We start from the raw sequence: 15,764 nt of genomic DNA on the forward strand, positions 1-15,764 counted from the left end.
ATGTTTTCTGAGACTGGACATTGAAAAATCTAGATTTATTTGTTTCTTTACCTTTTTATTTTATTTGAAACACATTACTGATTATAAAAGCAGTAGGTTTTATGTGGAAACATATTAACTTTAGATAGTCATTATTTCCAAATGAGACTGCATGCTTTTAGGAAGGAATGATGTTTGTGTGTGCAGTCTTATTGCAGGTGCCTGACCTTGTGTAGCTATCCTTGCATTTGATGATTTACCATACAGGCCTCTTTCATATTTACAAGATCCGGTATGACCCTACAAACTGATACTCTTGCATATGAAACAGCTTCCTCAAATTGAGAAACTTCTGCTTCAGGAAGATGCCAAGGATTCTAAATGTATAAGGGGTTTTCAGATTTTAATGTGGAGTGTCCTCATGAGCATCCCTATGTTGCCATCCTGTTTAGTTTCACTTTCTGTGGATGTGCCTTGCAGACAGTAAATTTTGTTTTCAATTCTCAGTTAAACACCACTGAAAATGAAGTTGGTATTAAAGCTTTTGGCTGGCCATATTCTACCAGAGGTTCTCCAGAAGGTTGGCTTTGAGTCCTCATGCAGTTTCAAACTTGTTTACCTGTGCTAAGGTGAGCAAACGAACTTGAAAAATACATCCTGGACCCAGTCAAGGCCAGGGTCCAGGCACATTGCACCCTAGAGAGATTGATCAGTCAAGTTCCCATGAGGTTTTCTGTCGTTCTTTATGTTGCCACCTTCATTCCTCCTTTCATGTTCTGGCTGTGCTCTGTACCAGGACTGGTTGTCTTTACTCTCACTTTTTCTAGGCATATCAATCTGACAGAAATACACAAATTTCTTCAGACTTTCTGCCCCATACAGCATCAGTCTGTGAGTCCCATCTGTCCCCAGCTCTATGAACTGTTGCCTTGTAACTCTTGTGGGTGGTTTCTCTGTAGTTTTTGGCTATTGAATCTGATTTCAGAGAGAACACACATTTGTCTTCAGCAGCAACTCAGCTCAGTTCAGCTCATCTCACAGCTAAGCAAAGTGTGTTTGGATGTTTTTTGCAGAGAGGTTCCCATCCTCTGGGCATGATGTGTGTGTGAGGGTAGGGAGAAACCAGAGAAGCACTACGGTGACTGGAGTGTGTTCACATGCTGCCAGCATGGGAGGTGCTGCACTGCTTAAGAACATTACCAGTCTCTGGTTCATATTCTTTAGTTTCTCACTGATGCTAAGTGTCCTGTGAGTCATCAGCTGCTGCTGCTTCTTTATACAGGTGCTGGGTGCCACTTGTTCACTTCTTTGTGATGAAAAGTGATGCTATCAGCATTGGCCTGTAACACAAAAGTCACTTTTGTAGATCCTTAATAAACTGACAGGTTTTTTTATGCACTTTACCTAAAGTGTACTGTTACTTTAGTTAGTGGAACAGTCTATAGTGAGCTTTTTATACTAAAACAGTGTGCTTGGGATTGAAATGCCAGAACTGTCTGTAGCCTGACTTAATCTAATAAAACAACAAACATTTCTTTTTCTGCTTCTTCACCTTTTGATCTAGATAGAGAAGGGCTTAGGGTCCTAGTGTTGGTAGACTAGGTACAATTCTTTAAGATTTTAGATTTGAGTAGTCTACATAACCTAAAGATTGAAGAGCTAGCCCTAAAAAAGTTCTGCTGTATTTTATGCCTGGAACCTAAAAATACCATTAAGAATATCTTCACCTGGAGGGTGGTTGAGCACTGGAACACACTCCCAGGGAGTGGTCATGGCACCAAGCCTGACAGAGTCAAGAAACTTTTGGACAACACTCTTAGGTACATGGTATGAGTCCTTAGATTGTCCTGTGCAGGCCTGGGAATTGGACCTCGATGATCCTTGTGGGTCCTTTCCAACTCAAAATGTTCTATGATTCTGATTTCTCTCATATCACTGACTAAAGTACAGCAAATTAAATTACTAAGATTATTAAGGCCGTGACAGACACTTGCATTGGGAACAACTCCAAAGTGTTACCTGAATTTCATGGAACTTTGAGGGTTTTGTTGTTATTTTTTAAAAAAATTTCTACAGACATGAGACCCTGGAAAGAATTTTGAAATTAATTCACAATTACAGGTGAGGCCAATGGATGTTCCAGAGCATAATTATAGAATGATGATTCTTTTGTTCCATCCTACTGAATTGCTGTTCACTAAAGGGGAAAAAAAAGTATACACCACAACAGATTGCTCCTTTTAACTTGTGCTTCTGGATTTTTTCTCCCTGACTACCTGCAGGAATGCAGTCTTTGTCCAGCTATCAAAATGTACCTTTGGTTTGGCTGCATAGTATCTTATCTCTCCTGACATGTATGTTTTTACCTAAAACACAATGGATTTACCACATTTCATTAAAATGATGAATGCAAGTATTGTAGACAGCACAGTTAAAATTAATGTAGCTATTACTTCAGCTACATCTAAACAGTTTTTTCTTAAACTGCTTCTAGTCAATGCTGCAGCTGGCCCAGTTGCATCCCTTTAAATGCAACAGTGCAAAGAAAACCAAAGCCATTCTTAAAATCCTTTTTACTCCACAAACTACAGTTGTGAAAGAAGCGTGTCTGAAAGAAAATACTCCACCTGGATGAAAGTCTTTATGGCTGAGTCAGTAAGCCAGAGTCTCAAATTACTAAATTGAGCAATAATTTTAACCTTCAACTTGTGGGTACATATGCTAGCATAAAGAGATTGTAACCTAAGTTGCTAGACTCTCTATCCCACAAGCATATAAATGAGGAAATAATTAATTCTCTCACTAGCCCACACTATGTTTTATTCAAGTCAACTCTCAACATTTTTGCCACTTTTCAACCTTGGTATTTAAAGCATAGAGAATGTTATATTGGTGATCATTGTATGAAGGGTGAGATGTTGGCATAGCATTTTTTTTTTCTGCATTTTGATGTGTAAAATGTAACAAGAGTTTGATAATGTTAAGTCCTATTCACAGAGGTTTAAAGTGGCAGAGACACTTTCATTATTTCCTGTTGATGACTTAGAACTTTTGGCACAAACCTTAGCATATTTCAGTGTGTGAAAAAAAAACCCTAAACACCACCAGTCTTTTATATAACCAGTTCTCAAGCTTTACAAGTGCATTTGTTACCAGACTTCGCAGAAAAGTTGTCCCAGATACAGGTATCCAGAGAGAACAATTTGTAATTAATTAAAATTTGACAAATCTTAAATCTTGACTATAAACATGTAAAAATTAGATTTAGCCTTTTCTGCTGCATCTTAATTACAGGCATCTGTGCCATCCATATGTAAAATAGGCATGCACATTTGAGTGCTTCGTTCTTAGTTTTGTCTTCTTGGTAAAGTGAGATTTCTTTTTTTCTTTTTAAAACTTTGTGTAGAGGGGAAGTTTTTTTAAACTTTTTAAGAGAGGAAGAAGAGCTCTACTGAGGGCTTTCTCTGCTGTTTCTGGGCAACAGCCTGGTACTCTGGCAGTTCTTGAACATAACTTTTGACTTGCTTTATTTGTGTTAGTCTGTCCCAGAAGTGAGGATTAAAATTATCAACATCATAATGTGACACTCATCCTAAGCATACAGGTCATGAGGCTTTCTCCTAAACCATGAAGTTGTTTGTGGTTCCCTTCTGCAAAAAATATTATTTATAATGTAGGACAGACTCTGCAGTAAACAGTTTAGAAACTCAGCTTTTAAAAATGAGCTGTTTAACTGTGTATCCAAAGCAAATAAAATAGCTACCTTTTGAGCTAACTGTGCTTGAAACAGAAGATGCTTTTAGAATACAATTTCAAAGTATTTCATAGTTTCATCAAAAGCCAGGTAAAAACAAGTATGTTTGATATCTTTTTATCCTTTTTCAAATTTTTACTAATTTGTTATCACTTGTCTTTTGAAGGGTTTAGAAGCCATGTAATATACACTAATTTTATTTAACATATTTTATTTTAATAATATTAAGATTTAAGTATGAGGAGCTACGTAGTCTTTGATCTTGGCACACTTAGCTTTTCCAGAAGAATATTCTTTTAGTTTACATGACAAACTACTAAAGAAGTAGTTTTTAAGGTTTTAAATCTGCAAATTGTTCTTAAACTTTTTAAGGTTAAGCTGTGTAATTATGAAGTGTTACATGTAAAAAAAAAAAAAGTTGCACATGATTATTCGCTTCAATCCTGATCGTTGCTCATTATATAAACACTAGGTTTTTTTGGTGCAAGAAATATATAGAATTTTCTTCTCATTGTTAAACCTGAGTATTTTGTTACTGGTTTTGATAGATTTTCTAAGTAGTGTGATGCAGTACAGTCTGTCTCCCTTTTTTTCATTTCCTAAGGTTTAGAACAGCTGCTGTATCAACACGTGCCAGTCCTCCATTCAGTAAGAAATTCTGTTTTAGTATTAAAGCAATTAAAATGTAAATTGAGAAAAGATATGCCGTGTCATGAAAGACTTTTGTGTTCAATATGTGGTTCCTAAATGAGTGCTAGATGTATGATGTTTCCAAAATAATTACCTGATCCCCCTTGTACAATATTTTACTATTTTTGACAAATTTCTAGCAAGCACCTAGAAAGGAAGAACTCCTTCTAAAATCCTATGATGTCATTGCTGTTCTTCTTCAGACTCACTTCTATGATGATGCCCATGGAAAAATCAATAGTAACTGGGCAGCTGCCCTCAGAATCTCATTGCTTCCTTGCTCTACTCATGTCTTTCTTTATCCACTTTTATCATCTTGTACTCAATTGTCAAGCTCCTATAAGAGTGGCTGTCTCTTTGTTAATTTTTATAGAGCTGTGACACCAAGTGTTGCTAATAAGCCATAGAAATTACTGTTCTTTGCTAAGGCAGAGAAATGTGATGGCCCTGATGGAGTTTATATGAATCTTCCCTAACACTTTAGGGTGGTTTTTGGGTTTTGTTAGGCTGGAACTTCTATTTGGCAATACAGTAATAAATATACTCTCAAAATTAGAACTTGATGTTTGGAATTCAGAACTAATATGCGAAATATTTTTCAAACATTACATTTAGTTTTTCCTGAGTTCTTTGGTGTAAAATGATGTTTGTGGTTATGATAAATGATAGAAGGTTATGCTAAAGGCCATGATAGAGTCTTTCTGTTAGCACAGAGCTTGACAATTCAGTGAATAGATCTCCCTACCGAAAATATAATCTTGTATTTGTCCTGTAAAATTCTATTCAAGTCTCATTTTATTTAGATAAAATATTAGAAAATTTTCTTTTTTGTGTGGTCATTTTTTCCCACTGTGATGTGGACACTAAAAAATAGCCTAAGAATTTTAAATGCAGGGTTTATACAAAGAGGGAAGCAAGACCAGTGACACTGATACTGCACACTACCCATGTGAGCCCAGGAGCTGCTGAAACTGCTTTAACAACACCTTAGTTCAGCTCTCCAGGTCTCTGAGGCTGACTGGCTGATAACCTTCCAGACACTTCCCTGCCACCTGTGTCAGAGGCAATGTATGTGTTATATGCCCTTCACCTCTAAAACCACAAAATGACAGACTGAAAACGTGAACCAAGTTTCCTTTCCTGAATGTCTGGTTCCATCTTTGCTCATTAACTTTCTGTTCTCTGAGAATGTAACAGGTTGGAACCTCTTCATGAAAGCTAGATAACTACACTAAAAGGCATCAGACAGGGCCCCTTTCAGCCATTCTCAGGTCAGAATTTTGTTGCATCAGCTGACATTTTGTCCTTTTTCTCCTTCAGTTGAGGCAGAGGCTGCTTTGGTGGTGGATGCAGGGGGGCTGTTTGCTGAAAGATGAACTGATGACTGTAAATGGGCAGATCTTGAATATTTTACAGAAGGGCACTCATCAACTACAGCAGCTTGAGAGAGGCAGCAGCTGTCACATCTTTCTTCTGGACTTCCAAGCGTGCTGGGAGCCAACTGTTAGAGCCAGGGTACAGAGACAGCTTCTCCCTTGTCTTTCTGTGTTTCTGCTGACCTGTTTAATCGCAGTTCAGAACACAAAAAATACTACTGTGTGCCCCACCAAATTTCCAAAGCATAAAAGGCTAATAGTGCCTATTGTAGTGTTAAAAATTAAAAATTTTGTGGATACGGTATGAAGGTGACAGACATTTATGTAGTTTATCACATCATGTGTTTTAAGTAGAGAATCGTTTTCTGGATTAATTTTGACCTGTCACTTCTCTCCTTCCATTCTTCCAGAGATCAGTTTCTTGCTATCACATTAAATATAAACTGTTTGCCATCACCTGAAGGGCCTTCATTGACTATCCCCATTCTATCATCTTTCATTTTATTTTGATAATGTGATGGCTATATTTACATTAGCCTTTGCTAAATTTTCAATACCTCTGCATTCATTCTTGGTTTTGTGTTGGAGTTCACTTGTGTCTTTTCAAAGCCATATCATAGCTCTGTCTCATAATCCTTCTTAAAATTCTCCCTTTCCTTTGGCTGAGATTCAGTTCCCTTGGAGTCTGATCCTTTTATACAAACAAGTTTTTTACTCTTTCAATTTCATTCACCTTTCTGTATTATGTCTTTGTCATATTTAGCCCTTTATTGGACACATAGGCTGTCAGCTTTTTTAAAGAAAGCAGATGTCAGTGCTGTTTTCAGTGACTTACATGGTGCAGTCTGCAAATTCCTAAAATTTCTGGATGACATGATAATGTACATAATAGTCCAAGCAATGTGCCTACATCTTTTATATTAGTAGTCACTGATGACAGTCCAACATGCTAATATATCCATACTGCATCAAAAGTAAATAAAGTTTATTCAGTGTACAAAAGAATGAATAATTTTTGCCTTTTATGCACAAAAATGACTTGAGCTTTTTAGCTCACCCCATAGAGACCCTCACTTCTCCCATGCATTTCCATACCCCTGCCTAAATCCATTCAGATCTCATCTTCACATCTCAACAGAACCACCCTGTCCCAGATTTCTCTCAGGTGCCTGGAGGCACCATCTTATCTCCTTCCACTCTCAGTGTTCTCATTTATCCCTACCCAGGTTTGTTTAATGTTCCAGTTTGGGCAAGAAGCAGCATGTTATGCAGCTGATGCAAGTTATCTGTGTGCTAATTTCCAGAAATAAATGCATGGAAATCAGTGTCGTTACGTTCTAATTTCAAATGATTTTTGCTTTTCTTAGTGTTACAGCCATTAGTGGGATCTTCATTATTGATTTCCATGGTGATTCTGATATCTTTTAGGCCTTTGTTCTCATTAATTTAGTTTATAGTCTTGAGAGCTACTGGTGGTAGATAGGGATTGACAGATAATACAGTACCACAAACTAATCTTGTTAAACTTAAGTGAAATCATTCTTTCAAGTTATTCCTGTGATCCTGACTGTTGAATGTTATAAAAATAAAAGTGTAGAACTTTTCTTCATAGACTAAAGGGTTTATAGACTAAAGCCTGAAACTACCCAGTATGTAGAGTAATGCATCTAGTTTTGCATCTGAAAGCACATTAATTTATGGCACTGAGAGTTGTGACATAGTAATGTCAACATGCAGTGACTTTCTTGAAGAATATAAATATTATATCTGCATAGTACCTGCATGTTTGTATTTTAAAATAAGTCAATGACAGGATACTGCAGAATCTGTAGTGTGATTGAATAATCTAGGTTTTGGTTTGTGGATATAACTAGAAATATGAAGGATGTCCATTTGCATTTGGATGAGTGCCTACTTGGTTAGGTGACTCTGGTCTCAGACAACATGTTTAGTACATGGAGACAGCTGCTACAGCAGAGTCATTGCTACCTCACAACAGCTCAAATAAGGGTTGCCTTACCAAAATGTTGTAGGACAAAGGATTAAAATGAAGGCCACCAAGGCCACCTCCCTCCTTCTTGAACAGACCTGACCATGCTGATGAGGCGACTGGTGACAACAGCTCTGGGGAAACAAAGTGTCACTGCAGCTGTTCATCAGGCTTCCTCAACTGCTTTTAGTGTAAATTTTATCAGCATCCTGATTCCCTTGGATTCTCTGCAGCTCTAGATCCCTTGGATTCCTCTGTTTTGTCTGTCTACGAGGCTGGAGAGGCACCAGTAACTGTGTTGGAAAGCCAGTGTAGAAATAGTAGCTCTGAGATAGTCCCAGCAAGTTGAATTTAAGGTACTGGGCAGCTCCTCCCTGTCTGATTTTATGTGCACAACATAGTCTCAATCCCCTAACCTGCTATGCCTGGCATATTTGGATCCCTGTGTGTGCTTTGTGGGGTGAAAGGTCTGGCATGGAGCAGTGTGGATGGGATGACTCATGCTCAAAAGGGACCTCCTAGAAGGTTCACTGTGCTACCAGCTGCAGCCGGTGCTGACTCCCCTGTCTGTGCCCAGACATAAACCAACATGTGCTCTCTGCAGCTGCACATCCAGATAAGCTCCTGCTGTCCTGTGTCATGAGCAGAGATGCTCTCTCTGCCCTGTCTTTTTGCAGCTTGATCTGCTTGGTGCTTCCATCAGGTAAAGGTGAGAGGCTGGGGAGCACAGCAGCTGGAAAGTACTTCAGAGTACTGTAGGGTGCAGTTGGTTTGTGCCAGTACAAATGCCAGATGTTGTGTGGACCCATTCATTGTAGATCTAAGTGTAAGGGGCTAGGTGTTTAAAAGAGTCTGCTTAGCAGAGCTGTTAAGATGAGGCCATGGTAATTCCTGAGTTCATGGGCATTCATCTTACTGGCACAGAAGGGTGCTGTGTACATCCACCTATACAAGCTCAGGTGCTTCAAGCATATTTTAATATGATTTTCCTTAATTAAAAGTTAAACTAATGTCTGCTTTATTGCATATTTTTGAAGAATTTTTCTTCCTTGTGTAAGAATTTTGCTTTAGATTTATTCTGTTTTTGAAGTAACATCTAATTTTTAATTCATTTCTCATTCATGGAAATTCAGTGTTCATGCCAGTCTTCTAATACAGGTCAATATCAGCCATTTCTTTTCCATAGGTTTAAAGAGTGTAGGTAGTGAAGATATTTGCAGAGGGAGGGAGATCCACAATTTATCAGGGAAATGATCTGTGAAGAATTGGGAATTGGTGTGCATTACCTAGAAAGATTTTAGCCATTCATGACGAGAAGTACATAGGCCCTATGTACTTCTTCTTCACCTGTCTATTTGCAGTGCTCTGCATCTTTCTTTTCATCTAGGAAAAAGTATTTTACAGAATAACTGGAATGTTTTTTGTCTTTTTTAGGCTGTGAAGCATGTTACAGAACCGTACAACAAGTGGATGAAGGGGAAAGGAAGTGCCATTGATAGCTAGGACAGCACCATGGGAAATACAACCACCAAATTCCGCAAAGCTCTTATAAATGGAGATGAAAACTTGGCCTGCCAAATCTATGAGAGCAACCCTCAACTCAAAGAAACTCTTGACCCAAATACTTCTTATGGAGAAACGTATCAGCACAATACTCCGCTCCATTATGCTGCTAGGCATGGAATGAATCGTATCCTGGGGTAAGCAGCATTTGAAATTTGGCTTGGCTGTGAAAAACTGACCTGAAAATGCAAGAGTGTCAGCCAGGTTATAAACACCTGGTGTGTGTGTGCATAGGTGTACACATGTATGTGCATGTGTGTGTTGCACAGACAGAATTTGTAACAAGTTCGAGTAGTAATAGAAAACAGGCAAATTATTCTGTAATCACAGGCTGATAAACAGTCTTTAATTTTATTTCAATATCTGTTCCTTTCTTGTAAAATTAGTCTTGGGCAGTTTTAGCTTGTTTCCTTAAGACTCCTATATTATTGTTCTTTGAAAATAGTGACTGTTCCACCATTCTTGATGTGTTTTCCTGTCTTTAAATAATCTGTTTGCAAAGCTTTGTGGATATTACACTGAGTGTAACTACTTCTAGATAGTACAATATAGATTTATTCTTGTGTTATTCAGGCAGCTTTTATTTTTTGAGTTGAATAATAATAGTGAACATTAATATCTTGATAATGAGTAAGTTTATTGTTGCTGCAGTCAACATGAACAGCAATCCCTTATATTAGCTATTTCCATTATTTTGTATTTTTGTCAGTGCTCTAAGATCAATTAAAGATTAACATCTTACCCATGTCCAGAGATTGCAGACACAAGCTATTCTCATCTAGTATTTTGTGAAGGTAGTACCAGGCAGACATTGCTAAACCTGCTCTTCAGTAAGCACTATTAGAGAGAATTTCATAAATATCCTATTCTTCATATTAGGAAACAGAACCAAAAGAAATACTAAACTGTGTTATTGGTAATATTCTTTTCATTTTTGTGTTTATGTCTAAATGGGCCTGTAGTATTCATAAGCCTTGTTTTGTACCTTGTATGCTGTAACTTTACTAGCTTTCTGGCCTCTCACCATAAATTTTTCCTCAGTGTTCTACATTCATCAGATTTTTATTTTATAATTTCTAATTTACTTCAATTTTGGCTAAATATTTTTCTCTTCTTCCCTATGTATTCTGTATTTCTATTTTTAATTTGTTTTCATTTCATCACTGAAACTTTTTTGTTTATTTTTCCTCTCATTCCTTATTCCTGAATTATAGAAAAGAGTTAACTAACATGAATTTTTTTTTAATAGTGCCCAGTTTTTACTTACACTTTCCATATGATTTTTTTCCTCTGAGATTTTCAGATTTCTCTCAAGAAAATAGGTCTTAAGAAATTATAGCCTCATTGAGACAACAAGGACACATGAAATTGCTCATATGAAAAGAAATAGTCATAATTACTGACTTCTGAGCAGTGCGTCAGTTAATTCACATTGCATCATTATGATGGAGTCTCAAATAACTGCTTTGTATTTTTTTTAATTTTTAAATTTTTTTTAAGACTCTAAAAAGTCTTTTAGAAATGCCATTGTGCTACTAGCTACATAGGACCTTCAACATCTAAGTCTCACAGGAGAACTTTTTTTTTTTCACACTTTGCAAACTAATTATCAAAAGAATCATTCTTTTACCTTGTTTGAATCAAGGGTTTGTAATACATTTTTTGTCCCCTAAACATGAGGTAGGTGCCTTTATCTGCTGGAGTCTGGTTCTGTAAACCCAGACTGTTAGAATTGTAGCACTTGTGAGGAACAATTTACTGAAGTTTTTTTATTTTTAATTTTTCTGATGTCTTTCTAAGGGCTTCTCTTTAAGATGTGCTACACATAAATGTTTATCTTTTTATCTAAATAAAGTAGTAAAAGTGAATAAATATAAGCCTTACAGTGTGTCTGTTTGCTAAGTTGATAGCAGAAAGGGCACAAGTGCTTTGGAGTTAAGCTGCTTCTTTTTGATGCAGAAAGTCCTGCATATGTCAGGGGTTAAATGAGCTGATTTTTGAAAGGAGTGCTTTGGTGTACTGATAAAGTTCAGTGCCTAAATATAAATTAATTCTAATTTCTTTGTATTTTGAGAGAAATTTACAATTATGAGACGTCCATAGTAGTATAATATTTTATGTTTATCTTTTCATAAAACATTTTAAATACTGGGAAATCTGTAGCACCACAACCTGCAAGCTGTAGCATTTACTTGCATGCACACCATATAATTCAGTTTTTCATTATAGGCAATAGTATTATTGTGGGTGGATATGAACTGACGTGTTTACAGTTTACTGTGTGAGATTATCTCAAAATAGAGTAGTGTGATGCAGTTGCTGGTACACCTTTTGCATTACAGAATGCATTGAGAGAGATATTTTGGGATGTTTAGAAATACCCTATCTGGCAGTGCTGAGGGTGGTGTGACTGGCCAAAGGCACAGTGAAAGCAGAGGCACCAAGTTTGCAGTGAAAGGGACTTGGGGACATCCTGCTGCTGTGATCTCAGAAGGAAAGAACCAAGAAGCTGGAGAAGAGGTGAAAGGGTCACAAAGCAAAACTGCCAACCTGCACAAACTTGACTTAATCCAGCATGAAGTCTACTGGCAGAAACTTAAGCCAACAAAAATTTCTCAATGGTTTCGAGCTGCTCAGTTATTATGCAGCAAGTATCTGAGTCATCTGGCTGCTGCACTTTTCATCCAATATTTACAGCCCAGAAACAGGATCAAGATGTAAAAATTTGAAAATTTGCTGTTAATTTCTTTTCACAAGATCCAGCAAGATTTTGTTAAAATGCTAGGATCATTTCTTGATCATTTTAATGAGTATCATAGGAAACCTTAGTATACTAGGAATGTTGAAATAAAAACCAAAACATAGTCAACATTCCATTAATGTATAACTTGGTCTGCAGCCCTGAATAATGTTTACCTGACATACCAGTTTGTTTTAACATAGCATTTAATGTTTAAAACCCAAAAGTTGCTGACCACAGCTAATTAGCTCAAACAAGAATTTTCGAAGACTTGATCTCAGGCCAGTAAGCTCATCAGCAGGGAGGAGCCCCAAGGCTGGCACAGGCTAACCCTCAGCCCCCATCTGTGGCACCTGTCAGAGGAGCTGGCAGAAGGGCATTGTCCTGGGTTCATGGGGCAAGGTTTTGGTAGCAGGGGGCTGTGAGGATGGCATCTGTGAGAAGAGAACAGAGTGCCCCACACCAGGCACAGTTGGTGTCTGCCAGCTCCAAACCTGCCCCACCACTGGCCAAAGCTGAGACTGGTGATGCTGGTGGTACCTCTGCATACTTAGGAAAGGATGAAAAATGCTGCACAGCTCCTGTGAGAGAGGAGTGAAAAAAATGTGAGGGAAACAGCCCTGCAGAGAGCCCAGGCCAGAGAAGGAGGGGTAGGAGGTGCTCCAGGCACTGGAGCAGATTCCCCTGCAGCCCGTGGTGCAGGCTGTGCTGAGGCTGGATGTCCTCCCACAGCCCCTGCACATCCATGGGGAGCAGAGAGGCACCCACAGCCCCTGGAGGACCCCACAGCAGAACAGGTGGATGTGCCCTGAAGGAGCCTGCAGCCCATGGAGAGCCCATGCTGGATCAGGCTCCAGGCAGGAGCTGCACAGCCTGTGGAGAGCAGCCCACACAAATGCAGGATTTCTGGCAGGACCTGTGACCCTGTGGGGACCCACACTGCTGCTGTGTGTTTCTGAAGGACTGCACCCTGTGGAGGAACCCACACTGGAGCAGTTCATGAAGCACCCCACACAGGAATCCTGAGAGCTTTATACAACATCCACACTGGTCTCATCCCACTACAAACATTTATCCTGTTTCCCTATGAATTAAGGTCTTGACAGAAGATTCATATTTCAGAAGATAGTTTAAATTTCACTCCCCAAATGTGTATAAAAATATTACAGGCAAAGCACACTGGAAACATGTTTTCTTTAGAAAAGGCAGTCTTCAGATGATCAAGCACATCCAATGCCCTCAGGCTTTCTGTTTTTCTTTTTTGCCTAAGGGACGTTTTAGACCATCTGACTGCTTAGTTTGAAAGAATTGCTATCAATGTGGAAAGTTACTCACTAGAGTCTGGCTTTTGGTGAAGCACTCTGAGCTATGACAAGAGAACAGACTTTTCAGAGGCTGCTTGAGATGGAGTGACTGGAAATCACGAGGACTTGCTTGACGTTGAAAGGAAAAAAAACCCCTTAGATAAACTGTCATTTTGCAATATATGTGGTGTGACTTTCAGTTTTGCAGCTTTGCTGGGAAGCTTTTTGGACCAGTGACAGATTTTCCTCATTGTGTGTTTCATAGTGCTATATCTGAGCACTTTGTGGGTATTCAAGCCAAAAGTGGATTGTTGTAGCAGTTGCTGCTGGTCCTGGCCTGAAGAGGAGGGAGGAGGAGATGACAGAAACATGGAACTCTGGGGAGACAGGACAGGTTTACAAAGCTGATTTTTTCCTAGAACAAGAAAAACAAGACTTTCTTGTTACAGAGATTCTGGAAATTGAGGTGATTCTGAAACTAAAGAAAAAAAAATCAAACCCAAACCCACTTCTCTTAACATTCTTGATGTCTGCCATTCAGTAATAGTGGTCAAGCAACTCTGGCAATGAAGGCATAGCTAAGCCAGTCAGAGAGAAATGTTGGTAAATGTGCCTGGGATTTGTTCATAGGCAATATCTCTTGTTTCACTGCTATAATTTGGGAAGTAAGTTTCACTTCAGAAGAATGACAGAACATCAAAATAGTGGTGGTTTCCTCTAGGCTATGCATATCTTGCAATTTCAGCTACAGTCCCCCCTCTGTTCTGCCTGTTAAAGAGGTTTCAGTGAAGACTGGTCCAAGCAATTGTAATGCAATCAAAAAATGTATGCTGATATTTCCAGCATGTTATGAAGGATGAATTTGCCAGAAAACTTGTTGACCCCATAGGGAATGCTGCATTCGTCAGAGCACATTCAGGAATGTCTCTTCCCATGCCAGGTTTTGTTGGCTTTTCATCCATTTGCAGTCTTGTTGAAAATTAGTTTTGGATGATTTTGAGGGACATGTGTGTAGACTGTTTTCAGAACAAGATTTCTCTGAAGTTTAGAGGATTTTTATGCTGCAAAAATAGATGTTAAGGAAAAGTATTGATGAAAACCCCGTTCTTTGCCGGTCATCTGGCTTTAGAGAAGTGCTGTAGTTGCTTGTTTTCTGATAAGGTTGAAGCTGCTCTGAATTTTTGATATTGTTTTTTTTCTGGAGATGGAAATTGAAAAGAGGCTACTTCACTGTTTTGATAGACAGAAGTTCTGTAAATATTTAAACTTTGAGATGCAAATAGATCTAAATGATTCATGCTGAAATCTTCAGAAAGATGCTAAAATTCATCTTTTTTCTTTATTAAATTTCTGAACATCTATTCAATGCTTTGACAGTAAGTCTAGTGTTCCTTTTTAAATTGCTTTCCTAACAGTACTTCTGATATAAATGTGAGCAAAAGAAAACTAATAAGGATGATAGCAACTCTTTGTCCAATAAGGGCAAATGGGGAAAATGTAGGGTTATTAACCAAAACAACAGGATCCAGTGTAAGGAAATTTGTATTGAGTGTATGGATGTTTTCAAGTAGGTGGCTCAGAAAACAACTGCAGGAGTCTTTTTTTTTTCCTCCTTTTTTTTTTTTTGTTTGTCATGGTAATTCTTTGAATTATTACATTTGCTTGGTGTTTTCCAATTTTAAAGCTCATTTGGAAGAAAAATCATGAAGGCATAATATTTGCCTAAGCTAGTGTCCTAAAAGTAGTTTTTTTAAGTTTTGGCATCTGATTTTAATATAAAAGAAAACCACCCAACTATATTCCCTTTCTCCCACATAACAAAATAATTCTGTTCTGGTTTAATAACTTAAAGTGTATGATACACTACTTCATCTGAATAATTTATGATATACAAAGGGAATGATCTGGACAATGTCATTGTCCAGATCATTCACTTTGAGTAACAGAAAGCAAGCTTGTTTTTAATTATCAACAATTATATGGATAACCATTTCAATCATACTTCTGTTTAAATTAATTTTATTCAGAAAAGTAAGTATGTCTCCACTGGAATTATTCATACTAGGTTACTAGGTCTCCTTTATAGTCAATATAGACATAGGTAATAAATCTAGTCAGAATAATTATTGAAGGCAACAGCACAATTCATGTATTGTGAAGGTGACCATAAAGTGTTCTAAATTAAGGGTGTGCCAGCAGTGCCTGTTTCTTCCCATTGATTCAAAGGGAATTTAGAGAACTGGATCAGCTGTAGTTGTCTGCACTGTAAGTCACCAGAGCTAAGATGAATCTCATCCTACATTATACTAAATATGTAAAATTGAATAGTAAGCACCTGCAAAGTTGTAAATTGAAAACTTTTATGATT

At 37.9% G+C, this 15,764-nt stretch overlaps 1 protein-coding gene across 3 annotated transcripts in view; it reads left to right on the top strand.

The window, feature by feature from the left end:
- Positions 1–15,764, top strand: part of ANKIB1 (ankyrin repeat and IBR domain containing 1) — a 90,202-nt gene that overhangs the window by 23,407 nt on the left and 51,031 nt on the right. For all 3 annotated transcript variants that reach the window (XM_036406967.2, XM_036406970.2, XM_036406969.2), the window contains exon 2: positions 9,224–9,489. In XM_036406967.2, coding sequence (XP_036262860.1) covers positions 9,302–9,489 — 188 coding nt within the window. In that variant the 5' untranslated portion in view covers positions 9,224–9,301. The remainder of the gene's footprint in view (positions 1–9,223; positions 9,490–15,764) is intronic.

Source organism: Molothrus ater, chromosome 1 (assembly GCF_012460135.2).
Source record: "Molothrus ater isolate BHLD 08-10-18 breed brown headed cowbird chromosome 1, BPBGC_Mater_1.1, whole genome shotgun sequence".
In the NCBI taxonomy this organism is placed as follows: domain Eukaryota; kingdom Metazoa; phylum Chordata; class Aves; order Passeriformes; family Icteridae; genus Molothrus; species Molothrus ater.